The sequence below is a fragment of the Strix uralensis genome, chromosome 3 (assembly GCF_047716275.1).
Source record: "Strix uralensis isolate ZFMK-TIS-50842 chromosome 3, bStrUra1, whole genome shotgun sequence".
Lineage (NCBI taxonomy): Eukaryota > Metazoa > Chordata > Aves > Strigiformes > Strigidae > Strix > Strix uralensis.
This window is the reverse complement of record NC_133974.1, coordinates 85,339,090-85,358,400: the sequence shown is the minus strand read 5'-3', so window position 1 is coordinate 85,358,400 and position 19,311 is coordinate 85,339,090. Positions and strand designations below refer to the sequence as shown.

At 40.0% G+C, this 19,311-nt stretch overlaps 1 protein-coding gene across 1 annotated transcript in view; it reads left to right on the top strand.

Annotated features, from left to right (window-relative positions):
- NID1 (nidogen 1) overlaps nucleotides 1-16,821 on the top strand; it is a 49,330-nt gene extending 32,509 nt beyond the window's left edge. Inside the window, exons 13-20 of the mRNA XM_074863187.1 lie at nucleotides 307-531; nucleotides 1,167-1,339; nucleotides 3,333-3,459; nucleotides 8,381-8,552; nucleotides 10,509-10,666; nucleotides 12,064-12,187; nucleotides 13,344-13,456; nucleotides 14,940-16,821. Coding sequence (XP_074719288.1) covers nucleotides 307-531; nucleotides 1,167-1,339; nucleotides 3,333-3,459; nucleotides 8,381-8,552; nucleotides 10,509-10,666; nucleotides 12,064-12,187; nucleotides 13,344-13,456; nucleotides 14,940-15,061 — 1,214 coding nt within the window. The 3' untranslated portion in view covers nucleotides 15,062-16,821. The remainder of the gene's footprint in view (nucleotides 1-306; nucleotides 532-1,166; nucleotides 1,340-3,332; nucleotides 3,460-8,380; nucleotides 8,553-10,508; nucleotides 10,667-12,063; nucleotides 12,188-13,343; nucleotides 13,457-14,939) is intronic.
- Nucleotides 16,822-19,311: the final 2,490 nt, after the last annotated feature.

Genomic DNA, 19,311 nt, shown 5'->3' with positions numbered 1-19,311 from the left:
GCTAATGTGCCTCAAGGAGAAAGACTGCCTTTTCCAGCTTCTGTTTGTGACCTTTCATTGTAAGAAGCTGCAGGGGGGCTGTTTGTTCTGACGTAAGTTTAAGGCAAATGTGTCACACATATGGACAGACTGTTCCTGAAGGTGCACTGAAGGCATATGTCTTCAAGGTTTGTAACAGGGCCTCCAGAGGTAAGAATACTTGCCTTGTAAGTGGTCAGCAGACATTAACTGTTAATGGAACATAGTTATTAGTTAAAACAGAAATATTCACTGGTCTGGGTTTTGTTTGGTTTTTTTTTTTCACAGAAGTGGAAAAGACCAAGTGCCAGCATGAACGAGAAGTAGCTCTTGGAAGTGGAGGCGCTTTCTTCCCAAGGGAGATAAGAATTGGTCACTTCATTCCTCAGTGTGATGAGCATGGGAATTACCTACCCACTCAGTGCCATTCTAGCACTGGATATTGTTGGTGTGTGGATAGGGATGGAAATGAGATTGATGGCACCAGGAGCGGCCCAGGAGTTCAACCACCATGTAAGTGGCTGAAGCACTTGTTTCTTGTGGGTGTCTCTCCATCCAAGTGCACTGTCTCCCAAATGTGGGGCTTAGTCATGCCTATGACATATAGCACTGACTTGGAGCAATGCAGATCTTTGCTGTCCCAGTGACGATATGCCTCATGCTGCAGCCCTTCTGTAACTCCAGCATACACTTTTCCTTTAGTCAGGGCATCTGGGCAACTGTGGTGAGCCTCTGAATAAGAAGATGGTTTTCTAACTTCTTCCGTGCCTTGAAACTGAAGGGTCTCTGGGAGCTGTGGCAAATCTGAATGTGTGGTAACTGACTTGCCTCAGGAAATGAAGGATGTTCCTTCCTACATCTTCCTCACTTCAGCTGCAAAATAAGATAGGTTTTTCTAAACATTTGAAGGAAAGAGCAATTACAGAGCTGAACATGAAAAGACCTATTATGTCAATTGCTCCTTCTCTGTCAGCCAAGGGGAAAAATTCAGAAGCTTTCTGCATGTGATTACAGTTACTAGTGTCTGCTTACAGGGCTGTTTCCTTCTAAGAAGTCTGACTGTAATTGTGTCTCTGCAAATAACAAGGAGCTTTGTTATGGTGTACGAGCTAATGTTTTCCCCATCTGTTTCCTTCTCTGTTAACAAGGTCTGAGCACAGCTGCTCCTCCTGTTGTTATTGGGCCCTCTGTTCGACCAGATACAGTACCTCTGCCACCAGGAACGCATTTGCTCTTTGCTCAAAGTGGTAAGATTGAACATGTTCCACTAGAGGGAAACAATATGAAGAAAAACGGTGCAAAAGCACTCTTGCATATTCCAGTAAGTAGCCAACTATACTAAGTCCATGTATTTTAGAAGACTTGATGAGGGTGTTTGTCTACTTAATTTGATAAGTTCCAAACTCAATTTTTTCTCTTGATTAAAGTTTCAGTATCCCATCACTTTGTCACTGAAAATGCCTGACCCAATTAGTCAAAAAGCCTGAAACTGGGCTATAGAAAAAATGATTTGCCATTAAAGAATAACTCATAAGACAAAAATCTAATATGTGCGATCTCACATGCCTCCAACAGCTCATCATATAAACTCTCTGACACTCAAATTTCCATTGGCTTTCTGACTCTGGTATAAAAGTCTACAAAACCTACAAGAGCAGCATGTGGAGAGGCCCTTTTTTCCTCTCTTACTCCCTCAATTTTTTTTCTTAAGTCTTAATCTCTTCCTGTTTTCAGTCAATTCTCTGCACTTCTTGGCTACAGATATATATATAGATGATTTGTTTTCCTCTTTTTTGCTTCTTTCTCCATGTGCTGGCTCAGTGGGTGGTAAATCTTTTTCTCACACTTCTTGCTACTGTCTTGAGAATCTTTTTCCCTTGAAAATGAATCCCTAATGCTGAGAACCTATCTTTTCCATCACCTGTGACACACACCAACTCCTCTCACTTCCAGTTTCATCACATTCCTTTGTTTTGCTCAAGGCCTGGGATTTCTGTTTTCATTCCAGCGTTACAGTATTTGTAATAGATGGCAATACCAGGTAACATGCTGAGCTCTCTTTTACATTACTGTGAATATTTAGTAGACTAAATACTGACTAAATTACACAGATTCAGTTCAGTAAATAGTGCCACAAACTGTGCTGTGATGTAAGGGCAAAACGAAGCTTTTGTCTCTTGTCTGAAGTGCCGCTGCAAAAATGTAAAAATAAAGTAAAATACTGTGTGCAAAATGGGGTAGTTAGTCTGATAGAGATATGATTCTGAATCCTTGTCAGCTAGTCTAATTATTTACTTGATCTAGCTTAAATGAATTAATTAGAAGTATCTTCAGGAAAGAGCTTCCAAGAGATAAGATGCAACTCTTCCTTAAAACTTTCAATTCAAATAAAACTTTCAGTCTCTGCTAACAGTGTTGTCTCTGTTTGTGTTGTTGTGGTGTTGTATATTTGCAAAGTGACAGTGTTTAGTAGCATAGAGGCGTTCAGATTGGTTTGTGACCTACAGCATTAATGTATGCTGATGTATAAGTGCATCTGTCTTAATGCATGATTTTGGACCAGATTTTTAAGAAGTTGCAAGTTACAAAAGCAGCAAAGGTGATAGATTTGGGAATCCATGTGAAATTACTGTTTTATCCTGAAAGTCTCATTCATTTGCCTGGGAGGAAGGAGTTTCAACTTTAAACTCAAACTCTAATCCTATCTTCTTCTGCCTGGAAAATTGTATATATATGTTCCTTGACCCTGAGCATATTCTTTCCAGCAGAATGATTTATGGAGGTTTTTTTAAGCTGTTTTTTCTTTTAAAAATGTACTTTGCTGGAACTTTGATTCAAATGATGCTATGTAGGTAGCACTGCTGAAATGCAGCCATAATGCATAGTTGATGAATATACAGAACACGAGTCAGATTTGATAGGAGTCATATTCCCCCTTGAAGGGAAAGAATGAGAGGAAAAAGCAGATGAGGAATAACAGAGTAAAATAACATGAACTTTCTTTAAATGGATATGCAGATTAAGTTGTAGAAGTCAGACCAACTGTTCAGTGCTAGTACCCACAATGCTTCTTTGAAATAAGATAATTGTAAATGGTGTCTGCTAGTTACAAGTGACTTATAATTGAAAGTATTTTTCTAAGCTGTTGTACAATGACTGTTAGCCAATTGTTTTCTGTACCTGTCCTCCCCATCTCCCACCCTTTCTCAAGAATTTTTTTTTTCCAGGCTTGAGACTTAGATCCATAAGCTAGTGCTGCTGGCAAATAATTGTTGTTTAGCAGAGGCTGATGTAACTTGCTTGTTGACCAACAGGACAAAGTTGTTATTGGAGTTGCCTATGATTGCATGGACAAGATGGTTTATTGGACAGACATCAGTGGCCCTTCGATCAGCAGGGCTAGCCTGCATGGTGGGGAGCCAACAACCATCATCAAAACAGGTAACAGCACAAAATTCTTGTTGCTACTCCCTAGGAATGGCATTAGAGACTTGAATTTAGTAATATATACTCCCCAGGTGTTGCCTGAGCTGTAGCATTAGAAGTTGGTGTTATTTGGATAAACAGTAACCAAAAAGTCTGGATGACATAAAATTAAAAAGATCTGTTCCCTATGCAATAGCCCTTCACTGCCTTTCTGCTGCCAAGATAGGCAAGAAGTTGGTTCTCTTTAGATACACTAAGTTTGAGGCCAGAAGTGGGAGCAGCATGTCAGTGAGATATTTCTGTCCTTATTTGCAGTTGCAGGGTACTGTACCTGTCTAACCATTGAGTGTCTTGTGAAAATCACTGGGGATGTTTTAACTGAAGGCTGAGGGATTTGAAAGATGAATCAAGTTGCTGTGGTGGTTTTAAAGCATATCCCAAGGTACAGCGTTCAGAGCCTTGCAGTCTGGGCTTTGGACAGTGTCTCAGCTCCTCACAGGAATGTTTAGAGGATTTCTGTGCCAAATTACAGTCCTAGGCTGTGATTATAGTCTTGCTGTGTTTAACAAAACAAAAAAACCCTTCCTTTGGATGCTTTGTCATTCTGGGGAGGAATCTTGAGGTAAGCTTGAGGTCTTTGCTGCTCTCTACCTGTGGTGGCATCCTTAGGGCTGCCACTATAGTGGGGCAACACTCCTAGTACTCTCAGGGCAAATCCCCAGGTCATGACATCCCAGATTTTTAAAGCACACTCAAAACCTCACTTTCCTGTGTTGAGGACTGGCTGTGCTATGTTGTGCCCAGCCTGGCAGCCTTTGTGTAGCCCACCTCTTTTATAGGCATGTCTTGTGATCAGAAAGGGTGGTCCAGAACCCTTTCTGAAAAGGTCCCATGTCCCTGGCCATGAAGAATGGAACATACAGATAGGCTAAGCTCAGACTACTGTAGATAGATGTTATTCATGCTTGCAATGATGCAGTGGCTACAAGATGCAAATATGTGAAGCAGTAAAGTTATCATTAAAAGCTAGGCCGTGTGCTGGGGTAGACCCATCGTTGTTCAATATATTTATGATCTGGAAAGGGGATGATGGATTGTCAGTTTGCTGTTGAATGGGTATTGAACACAATCAAAACTAAAGCTGACTGAAGAGTTGCACTTCTGTGTTCACATGGAATATCATCTGTGGGTGTCTTTGATTTTTACTTCTGACAAGCAAGGTAGGTAATCCACTGGCTAGATGAGATTTGGTTATGTGTAGTCCTTTTCTCTCCTGTTCTCTGCCTGTCAGCTGCCCACTCTGCTGAGAAAGGACTGGTGAGCAGAGAGGTTGGAGAGGAGAACCCCTGCTCTCAGCTCCTGGGCTTGGGGATCAAACAGGTGAAAGGTGGTTAGAAACTGTTTCAGCTGTGACTTTCCATGCCTCCCACTCAAGTTGTAAAAATAAAAGTGAGTCAAGCCACCTTGTTTGGTTTTTGCCCTTGGAGTTGCTCAAGAATTTTGAGAATTGGACTAGAGGGTATTGTGGGGTTACATACAGTTTATGTCCTGTTCTTATACTCTCTCCCGCAAGACTGCTGCTCACTGCAGTCCACGTTCACTTTCATTAGAAGGGTAAGTGTAAGCCCATGCATCTTAACTATGAAAACCTTTTTTAAATGGAAAGGGTTAAGGGGAAGGACAGGTTTGGAGAACAAAGTGAATGGGAAGGCATTAAAAAAACCCAACAAAAATAGCTGGAGGCGCTTTTTGAATACTAGTATCCTCACCTATGATGCCAAAATACTGAAGCAGGTCACCCTTGCTTTAGATCCTTTGCAGTTATTGTAACAAAAAATTAGGAAATTATTTTAGTAAAATGATCAACCGGTTTTAAAACTCTACAATAAATTTGCTCAGTTTTCTGTGGATGTTTTGAGTACCTCTGTCTGGAGTTTGTGTTTCTGAATAGCCAGTCTGCTGGGACTCCATTAGGCTCTTAGGGGCAGCACAGAGATGGGGACAGCTGGGATCCTACCATTGTCCTGGGAAGGGAGAAGGGAGAGCTTAAGGCCATCCCATACTATTTCAGCAATTATGAAGCTTCATATTTCTGTACAGCTTTATGGCTGAGATATTTGTAAGACTTCTTTTTCATGCCAGCATATTTAATCTGAAAGGGACTCTAACCTTTAGTGCAAGCGTGTGCCTGTACAACTACAAATTCTGTGGGGAAAGGATTTCTGATTTCCACTATTAAAGTATTTTCTCAAATTCTGCACTTTGTAAAGTGAGGGAAATTACTATTGCTAAAAATTTTACATGGATATGAATTAGTCTGTCTAATGAGAGTGTGTGTGCATGCATGAAAAATCTTGCAGTGTATAAAATATTTAAAAAATATTTGTGAAGACTTCCAACTAAATTGTTTACTTTAGGTAATTCAAGATGCTTCAGTGCTACATGGGAACCTCATGTTTTTTATCTGCTACACAAACATTGTATGTGTAAAGACATCTCATGATTTCTGTTGTTCTGTTGTTTGCATAGGAAGTGAATGCCATTCCTGAAGAGATGTTGAGTGATGTTGCACTTACTTTCTGTATGTTAATGGGCTCTTCAATAAGGAATCAGAACAAAATAAGGTTGAATATTCGGTATTTGAATGGATGCCTTCTATGCTGACCAAACTGAAACTTTAACATTTCAGGAAACAGGAAAATGCCTCCCTTTTAGAAGACTCATGAGAATTCTTTGTTTTGTTTTGATCTTTGCCTTTTTCCTCCTGTGGGCTGCAGCTGCTTTCTTCAGTTCACATGTATTTTTGTGGAATGCACTACTTTTTTGTTTGTTAAAGCTCTTGTGATCCAAGTTGCATTGCTTTGCAGAAACATGTTTTATTGTGGAGCCACATCCAGTTCTCATCTATCCTGGCAGCTGTATAGCCTGTGGAGGCTTTCTGAGCTCTGCTGCTGTGGAGGGAGGTCGGGAAGGAGCTTTCCTCTTTGTTGTAGGTGCTTAAGTCCTGTCAGCCATACATGTCTGCACAAGCCTGTCTGCAGGGACAGAGCCTGTGACTATCAGGCCTGATGACAATATAGCAGGAACACATTTCTGCCTCTTGAAAGATGTGTGATACATGAAGCCTATACATTCTCTTACCCCTCCAGGGGGGATGGTTTTTTCTGGCTCGTTGTCAACCAGACAGAAAGACATTTACTTTAGACTCTTTGAATCTCCTGGTGTATAGCTGAAGGAAGAAAACCAAAGCAAGGAAACTAGTCAGGGAACAGGGGCTCCTGGGAATCAGTGGCAGCAGATCTTTTGCCTGCTACCTTCTTCTGTTTCCTGGAAGAGGCTGGGAGCTCCTCCACCACCATTTAGTCAGTGATCTTCTGATTCCAGAGACTGGGGATTGTCATCACCATGACCTCAAAAAGAGGCCACTCTCAGCACCTTCTGCCATTAGTAAGAAAAGGAGTAAGAACATTTGAATGTCTGAGGTATGTGAGGTGGTTTCTTGCAGATGACAGATTTAGCTCCACAGAAATACAAATAGTAATGCGAAGTCAGTGTAACTAAGTTAAAGTATGCCCAAGTGCCCTTAGGAGGAGTAAGGAGATAACTGATTCACATTTACTTTCTTGGGCCACCCATGTGTATGAGCTGTGAGTCAGAAGCAGTGAGATACATCTTCTTTGTTCTTTTCTGCCTCTTCAGCAATGAATATACATCCAAAATGTCATGTGTTCAGGTTAAGTGTGATAAGTGTAATCCACCTATGGGAGAGAGCAGAGACTGTTTAGGCTATTGTGCAACTATTATTCATAGCAAAGTCACAGTACCAAATTTTAGACAGCTCTACCCAATGTTCTGGACCAAATGCCTTTTCTCCAGAAAGGCCGTTTCTGTCACATACTGTTTATTTAATGGCTGTCAGCAAATAAACTTGAGAATTAATAGAAAGCTAATGGCCACATTCTGTCATTCTTGGGTATTTACATGATGTGTGGATCTGCATTTGGAAGTGTGGGGTTTTTTTTTTTTCAACAGCTGGCTGGTATAAAGGGTCAATTCACCTCTTTTTGGGACTAACCATGTAAAATTATTTCTTTTTCTTTTGGAACTAAAATTGGACTAGAATTAATTTGTACCTGTCTTTGGCTTCATTGCATCCCACACAGCCTGCCTGCTCTTTTTCACAGATGTATGAACCTTGAAAAGTATAGAGCAGTTTTTCATAGTGACTGACTTAAACCTTGGAGTGCTATATATTTATTCTGCATCCTTCATCTGAGTTAGAAATTACTAATGCTAAAGCAGTAAGGTTATTATCTGTTATTTCCTGTTGCTTTTGGAACAACTAACTGTCCAAGAAAAACTGTGTGCATACAGTACTAAAACATGTTCCAGAAAGGATTGCTCTGCAAAAGCAAAGAACTGGATCTAAATTCCATCAGTTAGCTGATATTGTTATCTCTAGTGCTTTGGAGCTTAATTATCTTTAAGTATTGCATCAGCTAAACATAGCATAAATCCAGTTTTCAGAGGGGTGCCATGTATGCCAGTACCAAAGAAAGGGAAATATTAAGGATTGTGAAATCCAGTCTAGATGTTGGCCTGCTAAGGAGGGTAGAATAAGATTCTGATAATCTGCTGTTTATTTATCTTCTATCAACTCTTTTTGTCTGTCCACATCCCCAAGGAAAGCTTACATGTGTGATGAGTTCATTCCTCATAGCATTTGTCATTCTATGTCTTTATGAAAGTTCTGTGTATTTAAACTTCATAAGGCAAAATGCGTGCTCCTCTTCCAGCTGACATGAAGTAGCTTTTGTTGGATCACAGCCAGAAAACTGAAGAAAATATCTCAGCTAAGAGTTATGCGTATGAGGATGACATTATGTATTGGGAATAAATATAATGCCTAGGCATGTTTTCCTCTGTTCTCCTGCAGACTTGGGAAGCCCTGAAGGGATAGCTGTAGATCATCTAGGTCGCAACATCTTCTGGACTGACTCTCAACTGGATAGAATAGAGGTGGCTAGGCTGGACGGGCGCCAGCGTCGCATCCTTTTTGACACTGGCCTGGTGAACCCCAGAGCAATTGTTGCAGATCCTATGAGAGGGTATGGATATGTTGCCAAGAGATATATGCAAAGTTTGATTTTATTTATTTCTTTAACGTGAGCATATACTCCGAGTCCATGTTTTTAGGCTGTCTGTAGACAATAAGACAACTATCTTTTCCTGAAGCAACTAACAAACAGGAATGGAACAATCTACTCGTGTCCTGTGTCTGAGTGGTAGACTGGAAATAAAACTTCTAAAATGCCTGCTAGGTAATACTGTGATATTTTTTTGAGAGGTTTGTCAAATACTTATTTGTACCTTGCTTTCAGTACATTGTTTGCAGGATAACAATCGTTGCCCTTAGCTAAAAAATTTTTTTTTTGCAAGATTACTGGTCTAAAATACTAGATTAAGCAATTTTTTATTTTCATTTCCATCATGACAGTGCTTCTTCCTGTACAGTGTTCCTTCTTTGAAAGCTCCCATGGTGTCTCTTCTGTCATCATTTTTGCTTCTGTCATTCAGTTGCCTGAGAGGGTCCTATTAGGCTTCCATTTGAAGATGCAGATAATTACTTACTTCAAAAATCTAGCATGTAAGCTGCAGTCGCAGAAATAGCCTAGCAGAGTGTCAGTAGGAAAGTGTAAATGTTTTCAAGTTATGGCTCCAGCCTGCAAAAATTGAAGCGTATACACACTTTAAGTATACTTTTTATCTGCTGACATTTTTTCCTCTCTGAATATTGGAAGAAATACAGAGAAAATTAAAAGCTGCTACAGAGTCCATGGTAGTACTGCATGTCTGATCATTAATGTCTGAACTTGCCTGCTGTTGTCCTGGTGCAACTTTCTGTAGTGTGGCTACTGCTGAGAAAAGACGTTTCAGTCAAAATACTCAGAAGCACAGAATCAAAGAGGCTTTCTTTTCGGTTTCAAATTGTTGGGAAGCTCTACTAAATGCTTGCTTAATTGATATAATAGGCATTTAGAATGCTCTTAGGTGAGAATTAATTTATGAATAAAAGTACTATATTGCTCAGAGAGAGTTTTTTTTGGAAGGTGCATCCTTGTTCCAGATGTTTGCAAATAAAGTTTGTAGTGAGAAAAGAATGCATGTGTCCATGAAAATTTGAGTGATACAAAATTACATAAAAAAAGTAATAGTGTTGTCTCCTCTAATTCCTTTAACATAAAATAAACTTCTACATAATAGTCATATAATAGTGGGCTGAAAACATCTGTGGATGTACATTAAGTGACAGTATAAGTAAAAACAAATGCACCTCATGGTGTGAGAGGAGGGGAGAGGCACAAGTGTAGTCAGACTGAGGAGAGACCTCTGCTCTGTGCGGAACCCCACTGACAGAGTAGGGCTCTGGGTTCAGGTCAAGCAGCATGGGCTTCTGTCTCCTAGTAGAGATTTTGTGTATGTGTTAACAAGTAAACAACAGAGGTGCTTGCATCAAGGGGCTGTGTAAATTCTCAGCCACAGAAAGTGCATCCAAGAGATAAAAAACCACCACTAACAAATGGGCATTAATAATAAAGCATCAGTGAATTAATGGCCCTCTCTGGGGTTCTCCCCGACCATAAACTGCTCTGATTCCACTGTATGTTGCTTACTTGGTGTACTGAAAAGAAAAATGTAGTTCTGAGTGAATCCCACAAACGTATGCCAAATGCTCCTGCTGCTTAACCTGAGCAGATGTGATGGGCAGTGATATCTGTAGACGTATATTTTGAATGGTCCTCTGAACTGTTGCAATAGAGGTCTTTTTGCCTGGCATCTTGCACATAACAAACAATGTAGAGAAAGCATCTCTTCTCATGCGTGTGCTTCCTCTTTTTGTTTTTAATGGAAATATAACATTTGCTACATCTTTACTATACTTTTGTTACTTCTATATAAAAGTGCAGTGTGGTCCTTCTTATTTATTTAAATTATGTAGGGTGTGTGCATGTTACTTTGAGATCAGTCACTGTCTTAATTCTTGCCTTTTTCTTCCTCCTAAGAAACTTGTACTGGACTGACTGGAATAGAGAAGCTCCTAAAATTGAAACCTCATATATGGATGGCACCAACAGAAGAATTCTTGTTACAGACGATCTTGGGTTACCAAATGGGCTGACATTTGATCCTTATTCCTCAATGCTGTGCTGGGTAGATGCAGGTAAAGAGGTGCTAAAATCTTTCTTCATAATAGTAGTGGAATAAGTATGTCCAGTCCTGAAATTATGCACAGCCAATTAATGTTTATAGTTCTTTGGTCTGCATCTTAGACTTCATGCTGTCTTTTTGGCTTTAATAGTCACTCAATTTATTTGTTGTTAACTGCCACTGTAGCATTCACATGAAACTGTATGCAAGCTGAAAGATTTCAATTCTGATCACAAAACTTTCTAGGAATGCAACAGGCTTATATCTGTGTGTCTTATATGTGGCTATCTCTTTAGGTAGGGAGTGCTTAGGCCTTTGTAGAAGAAGTTGTGAGTTTAAGACTATAGGAAAAAAACCCACTGATTCATCTAATCTGGCCCTACAGAATGTCATCCTGGCACTGTTGTTCTAAGACCTGTAACCTTAGGCACAGTCCTGCTTCTATTTGACTGAAGCAAGTCTTGAAAAAGCAATTCACACTAGATCTAAAGATCAAGAGAAGACCGTTCTGCCACTGATGCATTGTTAGTTTTGTGCCAATGTCTTACCAGTAAAAAAAAAGTGTCCTTTTAATTGTAATTTAAATATGTTTGTTTTTGTTTTCCATCTTGCTGTCTTTCTCCCTGTAGACTCTGCCAGAGATCTCCTCCTGTGGAGGTGCTTTTACACTTCAAGTCAGCTTTCAAGTTTTTGATATACTAAAAAGATTGAGCTCTCTCTTTCACTGTAAGACACTTTCTCCAATCTTCAAATATGTCATCTTGTGCTATCTTTCTTTTCTTTTTCTCTCTTCCTCTCTTGTTCTCGCACTTGTCTCTTTTTTTAGTTTCTCCCTAATTTTGAAACCCACTTTTAAGAGAAACCTATAGGTGTTTACATTCACTAGCAGTGTTCCCAAGGCGTGTAGTAGCTTTGCAGCTAGATCTTTTTACACCCTATTTGTATCTGCAAGTTAGATGTTCTTCCTGCAGTCTTCCCAGCAATCATTTTGGGAACATGCTCACTAAACTATCTTTGTAAAAATGCCTTCCAGAGGGGGTGGAACTGGTTAGTGGCTGAAGTATCCCTCCAGAATGGAGGAGACCTTCTGTCAGTTTCCACATCAGCCTGAGGATGCTGGTATCTGTAGCAGGAATCTCAACTTGTGGGCAGTGGCCATGGCTGCACTGGACATCTGTGTTCCTGTAAGTTAGGTGGTATGCTGATTAGCATTAGCACCAAAGTACTTTTCCATCCAATCTTTGGCACACATAGAGACATGGTGTGAGGGACGGCTTTGGCTAAGCAGCATACTGAAAGACTTCCAGGAAGTTTTACTCTGTTCATGCTTGCATGCTTATGCTTGTCCTTCATTCCTCATGAGAGCTCTCTTGCTCTGGTTCAAAGGCTTAATTGTTTCACTACACCCAGGTACCAAGAGGCTGGAATGCATGAACCCTAATCAGCTTGGTCGACGAAAGATTGTTGAAGGAATTCAGTATCCTTTTAGTGTTACAAGCTATGGGAAGAATTTATACTACACAGACTGGAGAAGGTATGTTATCTGCTAAAGAAATTATGGAGTGCTTTAATCTGTTCTTCTCCCTGGTAGAAACTGAAGTATATACTGCATTTCTCATGTCTGACCTCTCACACATTCCTGTTTTGTTGCTTTCCTGGCAATAGCTGATGCAGGGTGGAGTGGATCTGTAGAGTTGACCTATTGACGTTGCCAGTTAACTGACTTTTCATTTTCAGCATAGTGATTTGTCGTCTGAGAAAATACTTTCAACTCTGAACATTTTTGGGAAAGGAGTGGGAGCTAACATGTTTCCCTTATGGCTGTATTTGCTGGATTGTAGAGGGTAGAAATTCATCACTCATGGCTTTCTATGCCTATATTATCTGAATGTTCAACTAGAAATAAGAAAAAAAAAATTTACTGTCTTGATGACACTTTCTTTGTTGCAAGTGATCTAAAACATTGACATATGATCAAGATTTAGTTTACTGTATTTTCCAGAAAAAAATCCAGTCCATGCATTTTAAAATATTTTTCCTTTATGTAAATGGTTGTGTGGGTGCTGTCTGCAAACTCTTACACAAATGACTCCATCAGTTGCAGCAGGAAGAGCTATTAATGTGTGTAAGGATTTCCAAGCTAGAACCTAACAGCTAGGAAATGCTGTTCTAGTACAGGCTTGTATAAATAGAAAACAGTGTGTTACAAGTCTGTCAGTTGACTGCCCTTTTCTTTTTAGGAAGAAAATTGCTTACGATTAGCTGTATTCCTTCCAGATACCAGGCTCCACCTGAAATACAACATTGCCCATAATCATTATGCAATATCAGCTATACCACAGAAAATGTCAGAGGGGTAGAATATGGAGAATGTGTCAAAACTACTAACAGACGCATTCCTGGAGAGGGACAATGTACTGCATGGGAAGGACTTTCAAAATTAGTAAGGTTGCTCCGTGCTAAATTTCTTAGCTGCCTAGTATGAAGGTTATGACATATTTCAGTTGTCCAGGAAAGATGAGTTCTTGGAAGATTTTGCTTCTGGCGTTGCTTCCTAACTGTAAAATTAGGAATTTTACATGTAACTGTAAAAAAGAAGCAACTTCAGAGTTCTTCCTTTTTGTTGTTTGGTTTTCCCCTGTACTTCCACCTTCATCTCACTTCTGTATATTCTCTTCTGCATACGGCAGGGATGCTGTTGTAGCAGTGGATCGCATGAATTCAATAGAAAAGGATAACTTTCAGCCTCACAAGCGCTCCCGTCTCTATGGAATCACTACAGCCTTTGCTCAGTGCCCAGGAGGTAATCCAGATGATTCTCAAGTTTTTACAACTGTGCAACTTCTTAGCATATAAATGAACTTAGGAGCAGCTTCCGTTGACAGGCTGCCAACTGATCTAGGTAGTTAGTGAAGAAATGGTTAGTGCTTAGATTTTCATTTACTGAGAAATTAAGACACCTAAATTTTTTTTCGTAATAGCAGTTGTGGTTGTCATATGAAACCAGAATAGGGAGGGAAGAAGGGGCCTGTTCTGTCCTTTATGAAAGGACAAGTGTATGATCAAGATGAGGATCTGACATGGTAAAAGCTGCTGTGTTGCCATCATCTAAATTGAATGCTATATTCATGGCTAGAGCCTTATTATTTTTAAGTTTAAACTACAGAATATCATGGTCTTCCAGATGTCCTTAATGAGATCAGTGTTTTTAAAAAGGGAATGGTCAGAAAACAGCAGGTGGTAGTGTGGCTGGGCTGGTCTTTCTGCTCTGTTGAATGTTAAGTTTTTCAAATACGTTATTGAAAAGCCCCTTGTGAAGCTCAGAAGAGAGGAAGTTGATACCCTTGAAATAACAATTTGTTCTTTGGGGAGCAATATCACTCTTCAGTTATATTGTTTTTAGCAAATCACAGTTAGGAGAAGAGTTCACTTTTTTATTATTACAATGTGGCTGGAAATACAGGAGTTGCGGTGTTTTTACCTTAGGCCTAAAAGACCCTAAGATAGATTCTCTTCCAATTATTCAATATATATAGTAAAAAAACGTAATTTAATTGAAAGCTTGGTTCAGAGCTTGAAAATGCATATGAGTGTAATAATTAAGAAATTAGTTACATTGTTATTACTAGTGAACTCACAGTTCCATTTTGGTAGGCAGTGTAAAACAAAACAACATTGTGTGCTCTGAGTAAATGCTTACGTTTATAATATTCAGAACATTGTTATCATTTCTTTCTCATCATTATGTCTATTTCAAGTGTTTTTCTGGGGTGCATGTCTTTACCCTCAGATCCACTGCTTCGGGCACTGTCTTCTCTTTCATTCATTTTACCCTTCAACATTAACGTGGTCCTCCCCACCCACCCAGTTTTTTTTGTTTTCATGGGTCATTCCTCCATGTTTTTTGTAGTGGGTGATACCCAGGGATGATGTCCTGTAGCATTTTGGACTTTGTCCCCACATGTTGCACTTCCTGTATTTCCACACTCACTGTCTCTTCATTCTAATGTCTGTGACCACTTCAGGAACAGCTCAACTTTTTCATGTTGCCTCTCCTGCTCTGTCCAGATATCTTGATTTTTCTTTTAATCTTATTCCTGACACAAGGGATATGATGACTCTCGTCTCCTCGAAGCATAGTTTTGTTTCACTCATTCAATCTCATCATGGCTTGTTTCTCTAGTGTAATCATGAATCTGCACTTCTTCTATATGTATGTGTGTTGGATTTTATTGTAGTTTAGCTTTTGTTTTTCTTTAACATTTTACCTCTCCGTTCTCTTCCAGGACGTAACTACTGCACAGTGAATAATGGCGGTTGTACTCACCTCTGCTTGGCTACCCCAGGAGGTCGTTCTTGCCGCTGCCCTGACAACACAGTTGGAGTGGATTGTATAGAAAGAAACTGAGCATAAAAATAAGCTTTAGAGCAGCCGACACCTTTTGGAAATGTGCTGTAAACAATTCACTCCTATCAACACAATCAGGCCCTAAAAATAAGTGCTCCGTGCTGCTGACAGCAAGCCACAATGCGCATGTGCAGACACACACACAGGCAGTGACTGCTTTGTAGCAGTTAAGCAAGACAGAGCTGCCTGGGTTGGGTCCAACTGCATCTCATTCCTTGTAAAATTATCTCCTTTATTTTAAAGGTAAATGTGGAGGCCTTAGTTGCACCTGTGCTGGGCTAGGAGGTTGTGTCTCTTGGCAAAATTAAAAGTAACAAATACTGAACAGAGTAAAGAGGCTGGCATGACTCAAATCCTGAGACTGGGTTGTACCGCTGAGTATGCAGCAGTTATCTGCATAGTGGCATGCTTGGCCCTTCATATACGTGACTGGGCCATATCTCTCCCTGAGAAGCAACCAGGTGGTCCCAAGGATGAATAGATGTGAGTGGGAACACCTAGTAATATCAGAGACTTAATGCCTAACTGCATTCCTTCCCACTATCAGTCCTTCCACTTCCAAAACTTGAATCTCAACTTTTGGCTCTTGTATTACAGAAATACTTAATCCATGTGCTGTGAGGGTAGTTCTCACCCTAGCTCTTGTGATCCTTTCCCACAGCATGTGATTCTTTATAGATAATTGGCACTGCTTAGTGGATGTATTTGATGTTTTTGTTAGATTTTAAGAGATTTATTTTTCTTCTGTCTGAGGTGGATTCCTGCATAGTTCCACTAAACAAACTTTAGATATAGATCTCTATTGCTGATAGTTCATCAAAGAATGGATGTAGATTCATTTGGAGATGTTTGGTTTTAGAGACACACAGTCATATTTGTTTCCTGAGAGCTTTTAAAAGAATATTTCTGTGTTTGATTCTATAAGCCTGAAAGTGGTCTTTGAATTCTATCCCAGCAATCTTTCTTCTTTAGCAAACCATGCTATGCCTTTTTGTAGACCATGAGAAACCATGGCAGTTAAAAATCTGATTTCCAGGAAGGTCACCTGTGTCTTGGTGCTTAAAAGAAAAAAAAATAGTGATGCCCCATTTATGTGTCAATATTCAGTAACAGCAAAAAAGTGTGCTGAAAATAAAAGCAAAGTTGATGTTTTCATCATCACCAATAAGTTTGCAGCAGGGAAGGAAAATCAAAATGTATATTCTTATGTCCAATCAGCAGTACACATCTGGAAGTGAAGTTTGGCTTCCACAGTGTGTGTTAGGAAGGAAGCTTACCTGCAAGCCAGCCTGCAGCAGCAGAACAAAACAGGGCTTGTGAGGCTTCTGCCAGAGCACATTTCACAATGTCATGATCAGAGCAGTAAGCTAACATCCCCATTTCCTCACTCCCTCTTCGGACACAACAGTAACAGTTTAAAACAGAGCAAATTCTGAGTCTTAACTGTGTGACATCTTTGTCTTTAATTGTATATTTATCATAAAATAACAAAGCATATAAGCATTTTAAAGATTTTTTTTTTGTATAACTTTTTATAACTTTTAATTCATTTTATTCATACACTTAATCAGGTATGTCTTACTGTAAATATCAAAAATTTGTTGAAATGAAGGTGCTTGATAACTCTTTCTCCAGAATTATTCACGTGTCTGGTGAAATATTAAAGTTTACACTCTGTACAGGTATCTACAGTACAGTTAATAAAAATCTTTGGTTTTTATTTTCTATAAAAAAAAAGTCATGCCTGCAGAAGGAAGTGATATGTGGTGTCTCAAATCTCTTTTCCTGTTGAGTTCTGGGTTTTAGCTAACTTTAATATCTAGTGATGATACTTCTAAGATGTAACACTATAGGAGAAAAACTGCTGTTGGGGCTTTTGTATTTTGAAATCAGTAGGATACTTTTATTCAAAACAAATATGTGAGAGTGCTTAAAGAGCATACAGTTTCCTCTGTTTTGATACAGACTTTTTACTGGTTGTTAACTCTTGTTTAACTTTGTCAAGTAGGCATAATTCAGTTATACCACACTTCAGACTTCTACATTAGTGGAAACACAGGACAAGGGCTAGATTAAATGGGGGGCAGATTCATCCCTCTGTTCAAAGATGCCCTGGTGCTGAGTTTCTAGACCACAGCGTACTTTGCTGCCTGGTGCCACAGCACGCAGGCTTTGTGCATGGCCGCAGGCTTTGTGCATGGCCGCAGGTGTGCTGTGGCTGCAGGGCAAGTTGCAAGCGAAGTGAAGTGTGGCCTGCTGGAGGTGGTGATGCTGAGATTTAAACTCCTCAACTCTTATGGCTACAACATGTCAGTGCCTCGAGGGAGATGACAAAAGGCTCTGTAGTGCTGCATGGATGGACTGCTGGAGAGTAGCATGCCCATCATGTGAGCCGCTGGAAAGGTAGGCAGAGGGACAGCAAGGAGAGCCACTGGGATCTAAAGGGTGGTGTGGGGAGTTACAGGAGGACATTGGTGTTGATCCGTACTGAGGATTACACATGGAATTGGAGGGAATTGGGCCTTTAGTTTGTTCTTTACTGTATACTTTGATTTTTTTATTCTGATCCTTCAAGAATGATATTTTCTGCTTTGTATTTGGACCAACAAAATACTCCTCTTTGTGCATTACAACAGTTACTAATTTATTAAACCCCAGTCAGCTAATTCTGTGCTAATCAATGAGCAATGACAAAGATGTCAAGGAAAATACACCTCAGCAGAACTTCTCGTGTTAATGCGTGAGCTCCTATGTAGTCTGTATGACAAAGGGAGAAGCGATGTTACTATGGACTGAGTGACTCTGTTAACTCTGGTACCACATCTGGCAGTAGCTAGTACTGGATTAGGGGAAGCTTCAGCAGATCTGTGCCAGCAGCATATATGTGACAGTTTGCACAACTTTTTAAAAGCTCAAACATCAGGTTTTGTTTCCCAGCAAATACTTGTTGCTAGCTTCAGCTGTTGTAGCTCTATGTCAGAGCGCAGCAAGGGCAAAGCTGTTCCCTCAGGGAAAGGAAGCCAGCAGAAGCAGTGGCTTCACCAGCAAGGGACTAGTCCCACTGTAGCCCAAGTGAGGCAGACAGTGCCGATGATGGTAGCTGAGTTCAGCCCAGGGGCCAGACCACCAAGCAAATCTGTAGTGTCAGGGTAGGTACGAAGTCAAGTTGGGAAATTGAGTCAGGATCACAGTCAGGTCTGGACATAGTGACCAGGATCAGTGATTGCCAGGCAAGTCCACAGTGGAGAAGCAGGCCTGTAGTCATGCTGGGAAGCTGGGCTGGACCTGGATCAATGGGGTGCATGGCTGTGGCACAGCTCAGGCAAGGACCAGGGTAAGAACCTCAGCTTTAAAGCAGCCTTGAAGGGAAAGAGGGTTGCCCTCACTGAGTCTTCCCAACAGAGCTGTTTAAGGATGAACCTCTGCTCAAGTTCCTGCAAGTTTTCTTCATACCTTCTGTCAACTGGCTGGCCTTGAACAGCCAGCTAAGCTGCCAGTGGTTGGAGTGTGCTCCAGGTCCTGACACTCTGGGTTCTTTATTCCTATATATGTTTGCTTTCTCATTGAATCTTGCTAAATCTTTGGCCCCTAAAATGATTTGTGGTGTTGAGTTCCTTATTTTAATCACAGTCTGGGTAGGAGTCTCATCCTTTGAGATTTGGTATTAACCATTCCAGGATATCTGTCCTATGCCTATCATATTTTTCAAGTTAAATGTTCATAAGTGTTTTGAATGATAAAAATGTGAATTTTCTGTTTCCTTCTTCTAACCCTAGAGAGTTAATGGTATCTTTTTGTAACACGGGGTATTCTCATGCTGACCTGGGTCTAATTCATCTACCCTATCCTTTTTCTGACTGTTGCTTATTAGTGTCTGACTGTTCTAGTCTTGCTCAGGAGCAAGTAAATTTCAGATATATTTTACATTGTGTTTTGTGTTAAAAAGGTAATGGAAAATGGGATGTATTTTCTTTCATTATTAACATTAATTTTTTTGTTATTATAATAGACTGGGACTGCTAATCATGTCAGTCTCTGGTTGAAGAAAAGGTTCAGTATACTACAGTTCTCTTTTTTTGCTACAAAAAATAGTAGATTCACAGCTTTTCCAGGAAAGGAGAACAATTGCTTCTATGGTTAAACAAAGGACAAAATACTTTTAGGTTTATCACAGAGGTAAGTTAAATGTTTTCTTAAATGCTTCCATTCAAATCTTCTAGTACGCACAAATATGATTAATGGTAAGACCA